The sequence below is a fragment of the Protomyctophum parallelum genome (assembly GCF_964188405.1).
Source record: "Protomyctophum parallelum genome assembly, chromosome: 6".
Taxonomy (NCBI): Eukaryota; Metazoa; Chordata; class Actinopteri; order Myctophiformes; family Myctophidae; genus Protomyctophum; species Protomyctophum parallelum.
In genome coordinates, this window is record NC_139701.1 from 31,777,530 (window position 1) to 31,789,677 (window position 12,148).

Consider the following 12,148-nt stretch of genomic DNA (forward strand, 5'->3'; position numbering starts at 1 on the left):
TCAAATCTGGATGTGGCACAGCTCTGATTCAGACTGGATTTGGCTGCCAGTATATAACTGGGGCCTAAGTGAGTTTGGAGGGGACAGGGCATGAAAATATTTCATGTAGCCTACAGCATTCTTTATAAACTTGAGGCCAAGTCATAAAGTCAACCTGTGTCCTGTGTGTGTGTGTGTGTGTGTGTGTGTGTGTGTGTGTGTGTGTGTGTGTGTGTGTGGGGGGGGGGGGGGGGGTTGTGGTTGAGGGAGGGTTATGCCTGTATTTGTGTCTGCGTTCATGGCTGCATGTGTGTTTCTGATCTGAGAACTGGTTCCCATGATATCAGACCACCATGTTCCCAGCCCCCCGGTATCAGCTGGCCTGTTGTGGCTTGATGAGCCAGCACAGGAATCTGTCACCCAGAGCATAATGCTTCATGATGTTTATAATCAGCTCTACAAAATATGGACTCGGTTTTTGAGGGGAATAGTTTGGCGACATCGTCCCTGGATCTCATTAACTTTGTATTTGTATGAGGATATGTGTGTTCATATAGTGTGTGTGCGTGTGTGTGCGTGCGTGCGTGCGTGCGTGCGTGCGTGCGTGCGCGTGCACATGTGTTTTTTACAATGTGGCCCCTCTATATCCCTTAATTGGCTTGTACAATGCATTCAAAATCTACGTAAATTAAATTGTCCCGTACATAATTGTCAGTGTCTGTTTTGTCCTACAATTGTGTATGATGTGTGTGGGAGGGGGGCATACTCATTTATTTGTACAGTCATTAATTCCATACTTCCATATTATAATGCCATTCACTCCTTATAGTTAATCACTTAATACGGCATCATCTGACTACGACGGTGCGTCCGCTAATGATTATGAGCCATTAAGCTCATTCAAAAGATTTCAAACAGCTGGTTCTCTGAAATAGAAATAAAGGGCAGATAAATACCACCAAAAGTCACAACAGATGTTGAAAAAGACAAAACAACATCAGATGTCTTTTACAATCCACTGCTACTTTTATGCTAGGCTTGTTTACATGAATGCTTTCTATTAATCGTTGTGGAGTCATCTGAAAGTGTATGACCCCTCATTTCAACCCATATTTGTATTGTTTTATATCCACAACCAACAGTCTCCAATAAAACTTTTTTTTTTAAAGAACTAATCAAATCAGTTTGATGTAATTGTTTATGAACATCATAAAAAAGGTCTAACTTGGAGACGGTCATAAATTAGTGTGATTATTACAAGCTTTGTGTTTGGAACAATGAGCCATTTTGCTCTGCATATCCACAAACACAAGGCATACTTCATATTTAATTAAATTATCCTGGTGCAGTGTGGGTTCAGCTGCGCTAGGCATTTTGGGACCATAAATCTCTATTTTCTACTCTCAGCAGGGGCTCCTCACCCCCAGGGCTGCCAACAACCCAAATCCATGACTCCTGTTCATTTTGTTCCCCTTGTTTAGCGTCTAATTAAATCAGGTAATAAGGGTGTGGCGAATGGGCTGGGATAGAGAGCTCATACACAATACTATACCAGTAACTCCAGGGGAGATGAAGCACTGCTGTACACTGTACACTGATGCCAAAGTGAGAGACTGCTAATAGGCATTCTTTCACTCTTTCTCTCTCTCTCTCTCTCTCTGTTGTCCTTGATTGGGAGCAGATGTGTATGTATCTGTGTGTACTGTGTATGCAGCCATGTGTATTTGTGTGTGTGTGTGTGTGTGTGTGTGTGTGTGTGTGTGTGTGTGTGTGTGTGTGTGTGTGTGTGTGTGTGTGTGTGTGTGTGTGTGTGTGTGTGTGTGTGCGTGTGCGCGTGTGTGTGTGTGTGTGTATGTGTGCGCGCGTGTGCGTGTGTGTGTGTGTGTGTGTGTGTTTGTGCATGTGTTATACTCTGGGAAATGACTGATACACAGAGACACTGAGGCTGCCAGAGCCACAGTAAATTCATGGAAGGGCTAATGAATGAAACAACACCAGATTAAATGTGCCACAGCTAAAAATAATTTGATTAAAATCGTGATTCAAGGGCCAAACTGTAGGGCTCAAGCTCGAGGCAGCAGCAGCTGCATCTTTATTTGAGCTCTGGTGTATTATACTGTATTTCTTACTCTTAACACGCCTCTGTGAGCCTATTTAGGTTTTTTTTTACTTTCTGTGCAAAGCATAATGGTCTATTAATCAGTTGTCATCACATGTGATTGCCATTTTAAGAGACCCAGCTCTAGCTTTATTTTGGCTGCAATTAAGTTCAGTCTGGGTTGATGTGAAATCACAACATTCCTTGTAGTACTTGGCCAATCACCTCTCTTTAGTGAGTGTCTATCCAACTCCTTGTCAATTATTCACTAATTGTCTACTATCTCTGCATCTTGTCTTTAAATTATGCATATTGTTCTGGAGTTATTCTCCTCTCTCCCTCTCAGTGTGTCACTCCCATTTATCTGTTGTGAAACTGAAAGTGATAGGGCGATTCTTCCCATAGTTTCTCAATGAACTACCTTTCTCGCTCTTGGTTCTAGAGTTAGTTCTTGGCTAGCCTGGTCTGTGCCACAGGGTAACAGAGACCTGGATGTCAGAGGCTGGGCTCTGGGGGCATGAGTGCACGGATGGATGTGGGTTTGCTGTGGCTGTTGAAGTCCTGTTGAAACCCATCGAAAGCCTGGGTGCCGTCCAAGGAGCTCACTACTAGTGTGTACAAAACCGCCGCACATGGAGTGAGCTGCCAGGGGAAATAGAGCTAGGAGGCAGGTGAGACAGGGAGCTATTGTTTCTCTACGTTTCTCCCCATACAGGTGGGACTCCTCAAAGCTGGGAGCACAGACCTCTGTTCAGATGGACGAGAGGGACACTCTCCAAGAACATTAAGAGGGTTTGGCATGAGGTTGACAGGGCAGAGACAAGGAGCCAAGTCTGGAGGAAATGGTAATGATGGAGGAGGGACTCAAGTGCAGTAGTCACTCTGAGAGATGATAGCCCTGCTCTCTCAGGTCTCCGGACATATTGCTGCACACAGAGAAACAGCTGTGTTGAAATGACATGACAGCCGTAGCTATATTTATATGGTTCAATAATCACTACAGCTCAATGCTGACCTACTGGAGAGAGAGAGAGAGAGAGAGAGAGAGAGAGAGTGCTGGGTGTTTAAAAGGGAAATGTCAAGAGGCAAATGATGATGTAGATAATTTAATCAAAACTCCATCATCTTCGTTACTAATGTTGAGGGTGGAGAAATGTAAAGGAAAGGCAAAAAGCAAGTGTGAGGAAGACACTGGGGGATGAGAAGGGAGCGTGTATGAGCGATAAAAAGAAACAGTGTGCGTGATGTCAAGCCGCTGGTTAGTGCTGCCTGCAAACTGACTGCAGATGGCAGGACGAGAGGTCAGGGATGGAAATTAAAGAACAAATTCAGAACAGCAGCAGGGGAAGACATGCTCTGGCCGAGACGGGGAAGAAGGGCTGAGGGGTCGACGCAGACCAAGCATATGGGCTTTTTAAACAGCAATTAGACGCGGCCCCAGCTTCTAGCCCAGAGCCACGGGGACGGGTTGACCCCTAATCATCCTCAATTTCTCCGGACCCCTCTGACTCTCTGATATGCGTCTACTCAGATTGGCTGTTTATTTTTCACAGCACTTCCTGTTTGACTGAGCATGCGCTGCACGTCTATATGGATAACAGGGAGGGCAAAGGTGACGCACACACTTGCTACATGCAATAAAGCAGCCCTCCCTCACATCTATTAGCCAATCTCTCATAAATTGCCCAATTCTTACATTGTAAGAAGGCGTACATAATTGTTAATGCCTGTTACTGTTTTTCCAGGTTTCTTTTCATATACACATTACAGGTTTTGAGGTGGACATTTGGAATAGTTTTTCAAAACAAATTTCTCAAGTTATTGTTCCAATTGTCCCATATCATGTAGGAAGGTCATGCCCAAAAACTGTATTCTCTTTAATTAAGTTGATCACAAGTGACTTTAGATTGATGTCCAGTTACTGTAGGACGTTTGACCAAACGGAGTGTGAGGGAACTTTCCATGGGACTTATGGGACACACCCCAGCAGCACGCGTGGGCGGCAAATCTGACATGTTGAACTCCTGAACCGAGCGCAGTCATCGGAACTCTACCCCCACTTACACCACCCCTTCTTAAAGGAGAGTTATAGTTCTCCCACCTCTAACCCTTATGTATCCCTGAAGGTCCTCTCAATAATGAGGCCTTTGGTCCTTGGCAATCAGGGACCCAAGGCTGTCCCATCCTGGCCTGCCCTTGTCTGACACTGCAGCAAACATGCTTTAAATGGCCAGCCAGCCAGCCAGCCAGTCTCTCACTGCCATCTGGCCCGCATGCCTGGTCCTGTCTCCACTCTGCCCTGGATTTATGCCCTTCTGAGGTGTTTCGCCTTTTAACTCACATATAATTGGCCCCCAGATGCGAAAAAGATGTGGAGGCCAGTTTTTATTAGTTGCCAAGCAGGGGTCATTGTTTTTGCATTGCTTTGACTCCTCAGTGCTGCCAGGGTTATACATTGACCAGTTTCATCAATCCATTGTAAAACTTTGAGGAGCACTATCAAAGTTGCAGATAGTTGCAGGGCACGATAGAATGCAGCAAGCTGTATTATGATTTTTTTTTTAGGAAGTTGTTTGTATGGTAAAGAGAGCTGTAAAATGAAAGCGTTTGGATTCTGCCCTTTCCAGCAGAGTCCTAAAACACCTTCTGTCTTGTTTCCTGACCATAGACCACCACGAACCTGCACCATCATGGATAACCAGACATGACCTGCCACCTGTCAATTTGTGTGAGTTAATAGGCGATATTCATAAGAAAATAGCACAAAACACACCCATGCATTTCTGTTGAGGAAAGCTAAATAGTATTTCTCTTGGCATTTGGTGCCGTTGAATAAGACTTCTGAACTTATTTCAAAGTTATAACCTGTATTAAATTGTGGGACACAGAATGTATTGAAAGAAGTACGAAATAAATACTGTAAAAAATAGACACCCATAGAAATCATATAAAAGTGTATGGCAAAAGAAGTGTTGAAAAAAGAAAAGAAAAAAACGTATATATATTTTTTATAATGTTAAAATGTATGCCTCCAATTTATCTTTCCTCATATTTCTACAATAACACAAATGCCACAAACCTTCTGCTTGAAGAAAAATAAGATTCAAATACTAAGTGGGCTTTCTACTGCAATGTTTATGGGGAAATTTAAATGCTCTGCCTTAGTAACTTAGTAACCACTTAAGCTTTTACAGTGCATGCTTTTCCATGCCTCCTCGTAGCATGAATCTACTTTCCCTCAAAACATTGGTAGTCTAGTTACTAGTTACTAGTACAGGGACTCCACTTTTCTTCTGTGTGAAGAACAAGGACATGATGCATCACACCAGGAACCCCTATTGGAAACAATTTCCATCGAGAACTCCCCACGGGCCCCACCTAAAACGATTTTAGTCAGCATTATTTGCCTGGTTCCTTTTTACCAACCTCAACAAATGAAATAATGGTGAAAAAACATTCACAGATCACTGGGATCCCTCTTTTGGAAAATACTGTAGATGTTAATTTAGAGTCTTGTCACTCTAAATTAAGTGTCTATTCTGAATGACTTTTCTTGTCAGACATTTGAATGCTGAAAGCTAAGATTTTTGTTTTGTTTTGCAAAACTAGTCCTTAGAGTTATGAGTAATAAAGTGAGTAGTGATCTTTGACATCTATTTATCCCTCTACTTTGCTGAGTGTCATTTAAATTTCATGCTTCTTTAACAGAGAGCGGTTCATTAATTAACCTCTGACCCTTATGACCCCCAGGAAATCCCTGCCAATGAGGCAAGATCTGGATAAGATGTCAGGGGGAAACAGGAAAATATATACATTGTATATTACATTTCGCATTTTGTTTAGTTATTTTCAACAGAAATATATATTATTTCTAAACAACATATTTGTACTATCTTTGCTTTATAGGCTTGGAATAATCCAGGCAATGACGAAAGAAAGAAAGAAAGAAAGAAAGAAAGAAAGAAAGAAAGATTGAAAGAAATTCAGCGTCTTTGTCTGAAATCGAAATCACTTATTAAAATGCTCAAAGTATTTCTGTTTCATAATGCTGTGCAGATTGTGCATTTGTTGTAGGCTATTAAAGAGTACAGAAATATATAGAAATCAGGAGCTAGGACTCGGAGCTATAAATATACGGTATGGTCAGATTAGAACTCAGGAGAGGGTCGTTTTTTAGACCGTGCTGATAAATATGCCTACAACATCGTCGTGCATGTCTCCAGAATGTATGTAAAATGTACCTATATTAAATATTTTAGGACATATTTCGGCCCCCTTTGATGTTAATATTTGTACTGACATGGCAAAATCATGTTAGACTTTGCCCATGTTTTATTTTATTTTATTCAGGCGTCATATGTGACTTCACCCGGTCTTTCACTGGGGTCCTTGACGTGGCACCGATAAACAAAGATGGCGACCATGAGAAGCGTTTGGGTGAAATAAGCCGACTACGTGAATAAATATGATGATTTTTATTCGAATCGACAAGTGAACTAACACAGATATACATTGTTTTGCGTTGACAATCCACGGTGATTACCCCAAGGATTTTACGATGGCTGGATGGGCAGGTTTTTCCGAAGACGAGCTCCGAAAGATTCAGCAGAATGGTAAGAATGTTCTCTAACTAGGGTTAAGTAAATTACTACTACTTGTCAAACAGATTATGTCGACGTTAACTCTGGTCAATTCTCTCGTCTTTGACGATGCATATCTCTGTTTAAAACAGACCAGGCGGTGCCAGCAGCGTTAGGTCGTGGTCGGAAATCTGCTCCCACAAACCGGAGTCGGCTGCAGCGGGAGAGAGCCATGCAGTTAGCTGCCGCACAGAAGACAGGTACCGACTCGCCTGTACTAATTTCACCCGGACAGCAGCTCGCCAAGCCGCCGCCGCCCCCACAGCCCGCTGTACCTGCTGGTGCTGGAGATGCTGAAGTAGCTGTTGCCTCAAAGCCGTTGGTGGAGAAGATGATCCAAGAGCCTGTCAATCATGTTTCTGCTGCAAATGATGACTCTGTACCTGTTGAATTGGAAAAACAGGAGGTGGAATTGTTAGTAAGTTTTCGGTATTAAACACTAGCTTAGTCTTTAATTACTTTTAATTTGCTAGTGCTTGTGTACTCATTTTATACATTTGTTTTCCCTATTAATACAGAAGTCCAAGTCTATTAGTGTACCAATATCAACTGTCCCCATTGGATTTGTGGGCTATAAAAGCTCAAAACTTGATTTTCGGACACAATGATAGCATAGGTAGCACGGCAGAGACACCATGGGATAATAATTATCACCATAGATGCACTTTAAATTTTGTTCATTTGCATACACACCTCACACTATTGTTATAATACCCCAGATTCCAGTCTTGATCAATCCCATTTTTTTTAATTTTCGTTTTGTTTTGCTAATAATTAACGTATGAAATACAATAACTCATTAATATTATTATAATTAAAATAGTTTGAAATAACAGTAACTTTGTTGTTCCATCATAGACGAGAAAAGACTCGAATAGAGCAGCTCCAGCAAGAGCAGAAAACAATGGAAGAGAGGAACAGACGTAAAAAGGCTCTTATTACAAAAACTATAGCCGAAAAGTAAGTACGGGTTTCATTACATGCTTATTATTGGACCTCGTATTTAAACACCAACGATGTCATTGCTTAAACTTCACTGATGTCACTGATATATGTGTTTCTGCGTTTAGAAAATTGCTAGCAACGGATGATGCTTTGTTCTCAGGTCCAAGCAGACTCGGGCAGAGGCTGTGAAGCTGCAGAGAATCCAGAAGGAGCTCCAGACTCTTGATGACATGGTGTCCAATGACATCGGCATCCTGCGAGGCAGAATAGAGCAAGCCAGTTGGGACTACAGCACTGCTAGGTACAATATACAGCTTGAATAAGGAGATAAAGTGCACTTTATTAAGATTGATTGATTGCAACCTTTATTTATTCTCAAAGAGCATTGAGGTTCACCCTCGTTTGCAGTCAAGACATATACAGATATAAAACGCAGAAATGGCTAAATAAAACGTAACAGAAAATCAATACGTTAAAATCAATGACATAGGGGGCACGGTGGCGCAGTCGGCAGCGCTGTCGCTTCACAGCTAGAAGGTCCTGGGTTCGATTCCCGCTGTGGGCGTGTTCTCTCTGCATTATCAGTGCGTTGACGTGAGTCAACACTCTGTCTTGAGAGTGCCCATACCCTAGGTGGGGTTGGCAAAAGGGCCTTTCTGTGTCTAGTTGGCATGTTCTCCCCGTGTCCCCTATAGTAGGTACCCTCACAAAAACATGCAGTAATCCTGGTCTCTATACTGCCACTGTCACCCCCACCTGATGGAGGGGAAAGGAACTGGTTGGAATAGCGTGTAAATTCCACACGCTACATCCAACTGGGGAAACTCCACCCTGGCAGTTGAAAAGAAGCAACTTGGACTCCTCATGCATTGAAGGAAGCATGAGGTCAGTCCGTTGGCTGCAGTCCAGGTTGGCTGCAGAGGGAGTGTAGCCCCCAGCATTACATTAGCCAATTGACAATGGGTGAAAATCATGGGTAAAAAAACAATTGCATAGTGAGGTTGGGAGGTTTAAGATGTATACACTTGTTTAACCAACGGAATGATCTAAGTGCAGATCCTTCTTTCCGATCCTTATATTTCAATTAATTGCCTTGTGAAGCCCAAATCATTATTTGCATATTTTGTCGGTTGCTGGCATTCTCTGAAATGCATGCTGTAAGAAGAGTCTGCCTTGTCTGTAAATCTTCCACTTTCAAACTCTGGAAACACTGCCCCCTGCAGTGGGTTTTGAGTACTCGAGCAACCTGTTTTACACACAGCACACTTGTAATGCACGTGTTGTCAAATGCTTTCACTATACACTTTCATGTCCCTTCCAGATGTTCTCGAATTTTCTTTCTTTCTCCCCCCCATACTTTGTCTTTACCCTAGAAGGAAATATGAATGCTTTATATCTAAGTGATAATACTGTTTATTCTGCTAATTAGTACTAATGCATATTAGCCATAGATATTATCCTTGATGATTTTGATAATAGGATAATAATATTGCATGTTTATGTATGTTGAATGAACATTTTGTTGAGTAACAAAAAACAAGTTTCTCTATTCCTATGATGAATGACTAATAACAGTAGCAACAATCTCTGAATCAACGTGACGCTGTTTTCACTTTTATTGTAATCCTTATTCACACATTCACATATAGTGTGCCTCACATTGCGGTGATTGCAGTTTCACTGTGATTGTGGGAGCTTAATAGAGTGGGAAACCCAATGAAACACCCCAAAATCTGGCGTCGGAATGAAACTTAACATACCGGTACATGAGGGTTCCTCTTAACGCCGGTGGCTTAAGGTTAAGGTGGCTATAACTGAAAGGTTGCTGCTGTGCCATTGGGCTGTTTCCAAGTGACACAAGAAGATCTATTTTCAAAAATACCATTTCCATGTTCAGACATGGAATTAGGTTCTCTATCAAAACTCGGTCTAACCAGACTTTTGGACTCATTTATCCCTAATTTCCACCCTGAATATCTTGCTCAGCTCAATGTCTCGCTCTCTCCACCTCTCAGACATGCTTAATGCTTGACTTACATGACATGAAATAGAATAGAGATGGAAAATCTGCTCACTGTGCTGTCAAATGAAACCCTGTAAAATGAAACATTGTTAGCAACACCAGCCTTTCATTGCTGACATTAAGATATAACATGCCAGAGTGGCATGTTCTTCTTTTTTAAGATTAGGCTATTGCTCGTAGGTTTTGCACCATTCTCCCTGACCCTCTTGTCCATTATCTTTTCTATCCTTTTTTTTTTTAAGATATTTTTTGTGGCTTATGCCTTTTAATGGTTTTTTGAAGGGACAGACAGTAGGCTGACAGGAAACGGGAGAGAGATGGGGGAAGACATGCAGTAAAGGCCATGTCGGGCTCGGGAGTCGAACCCGCGGCACACTGCGACTGGATTACCAGTCGGGTGCCCAGACGGTTACGCCACCGCCTGGGCCATCTTTTCTATCCTTGTCTCAATGTCTTCTGTGCACAGAAAGCGCTATGAGAAGGCGGAGGCTGAGTACGTGGTAGCTAAGCTGGACCTCCACAAGAAGACAGAGGTCAAGGAGCAGCTGACGGAGCACCTGTGTGCCATCATCCAGCAGAATGAGCTTCGCAAGGCAAACAAGCTGGAGGAGCTGATGCGGCAACTGCAGGTCCAGACCACCGAGGAGGAGGAGGAGGTGGTGGTGGTGGTGGAGAGCCCAAAACAGGACGAGCAGAAGAATGGGAAGGGTGTCCAGAACCACGGGGAGACATTGGTGTGTTCTAGCCCTGAACAGGCGTCCACATTGGAGGGACAGACTGCCAAGCAGGGGGTGGAAGATTCCACCATCCATCAAGACCGCCTCCCAGTGACTGAACCTACGGTTGGTGACCAGGACTGTAAGACGCTTGACAACCCCCCGAGTCTAGAGCAGAGTGAGAGCGAAGCTTCAGCTTCTGCCTCCTGATTGGTGCTCTGGAGAGGTGAATGTATATTATCTGAAGAGATGATTGGCATTTCTAGATTTTCAGTGGCCGTTTACATTCAGGGATTTGTCCCTTATTATTTAACACTAATGTAGATATTGTTGCAATACATTTAACGGCCTTGTGTACTGTATCCTTAGAGACTTCATAAGCAGTCATTCATTCACACTGACATGTCTGGCCGTTGCAGAGTGAATTACAATTGTATTTTGTTACCGCCTGTCTTGGTTATTTGGTTTTTATGTGGCTGCTTCTAAAAAAACTTTTCTCTCAAGCTCTTCAAACATGTGGCCTTACATCGTATGTGAATTATCTCTTCTCAAAGCAAAAGGTTGAACTCAAAGGGCGACTGTTTTCGATTGCTCTGTCTGTGTGACAAGAATGAAAGATGGCTCGTGTTTACTTCCCGGAAAAGCCCATTTTCAGCGAGCAGATGGAGGGGAGGATTAATCTATTTATGTTATGAACATAAAGCCATGCATTTTATGTTGTAGATCAACGCATTAGCTTGGGTTGGGGTAGTATTTCACAAAGCTAATTCAGTCGAGTTGAAGAGCAGTGTCTGCAACGGGCCTCCTAAAATGGTAAGGTGATCGCTTGTAATGTATGGATGGAGTTTACATTGGCCCTCTGTATGGATTTCTACATTTACATATTTATATGGCCTTCAAGGATTTTTATTCACTTGCACACTGCATATTGAATAATCTGTCCAAACTAATATGACAATCTAACATGAATATTCAGCATTATATGTTGTGTCTTAAAGATGATAGTTTATTTTGTTAAACTTTCTATTTTAACTACAGAGTGATTAATTAATTGGAGAGTGAGGGTGGTGTTATCTATAAATAGGAAAATATACTGTATATTTTTTAAGATTATTCTTTTGTTATACTCCATAATGCATGTCTATTTAATAAAAAAACCAAATCTACTTAAGAACATGTTTTCTTTTCCAGTGCCATTCACAATACACATTTATATTAAGAAAAATGAACGAAATAATGTAATCATCGTGAGCATGCCTTTGAAGCTTTGTTTGTAACTAGGTATCATGGTGAAACGGATTCCCTGAAGCTTGTGGTCCATAGAAGGAATTTACTGAATACTTCACAAACTCCCATCGCTTTTTCAAGCCATTTTAAAGTGCAGTGAGTGTTTCTGTAAACCGCTTTGAGATTTTACAGCGTTCTGGTCACATCTGGCCGTCTGAATGAGAGCCCATAAAACGAGCTCTTTTAATTAGTGAGGGAGTAGTGACTGACCACCGCATGTCCCAGGCACCTCCAAGGTCAAGTTTTAAGTGCGTTTGATATCCTGCCTATAACTGATGTGAATATTTCAGTGAATTCAGCCATATAGGCCTTTTGTGGACATTATCGAAATACAGGCCTATTATGCGGTAGATAAGTCTTGCCGTCTTTTAGCCTCAGAATTCGGTTTTGATGATGGGAAGAATAATTGTCACGGGCCCTTGGGATAATTCAGCTCTCCAGGGGGCCTCCTTGTGAAAAT

At 42.2% G+C, this 12,148-nt stretch overlaps 1 protein-coding gene across 1 annotated transcript; it reads left to right on the top strand.

The window, feature by feature from the left end:
• Nucleotides 1–6,491: 6,491 nt before the first annotated feature.
• gorab (golgin, rab6-interacting) lies at nt 6,492–11,551 on the top strand. Its single transcript, XM_083767269.1, has 5 exons — nt 6,492–6,690; nt 6,810–7,131; nt 7,576–7,677; nt 7,823–7,963; nt 10,152–11,551. Exons 1-5 carry the CDS (start codon nt 6,636–6,638, stop codon nt 10,609–10,611), a joined length of 1,080 nt encoding a protein of 359 aa, XP_083623395.1. The 5' UTR covers nt 6,492–6,635; the 3' UTR covers nt 10,612–11,551.
• Nucleotides 11,552–12,148: the final 597 nt, after the last annotated feature.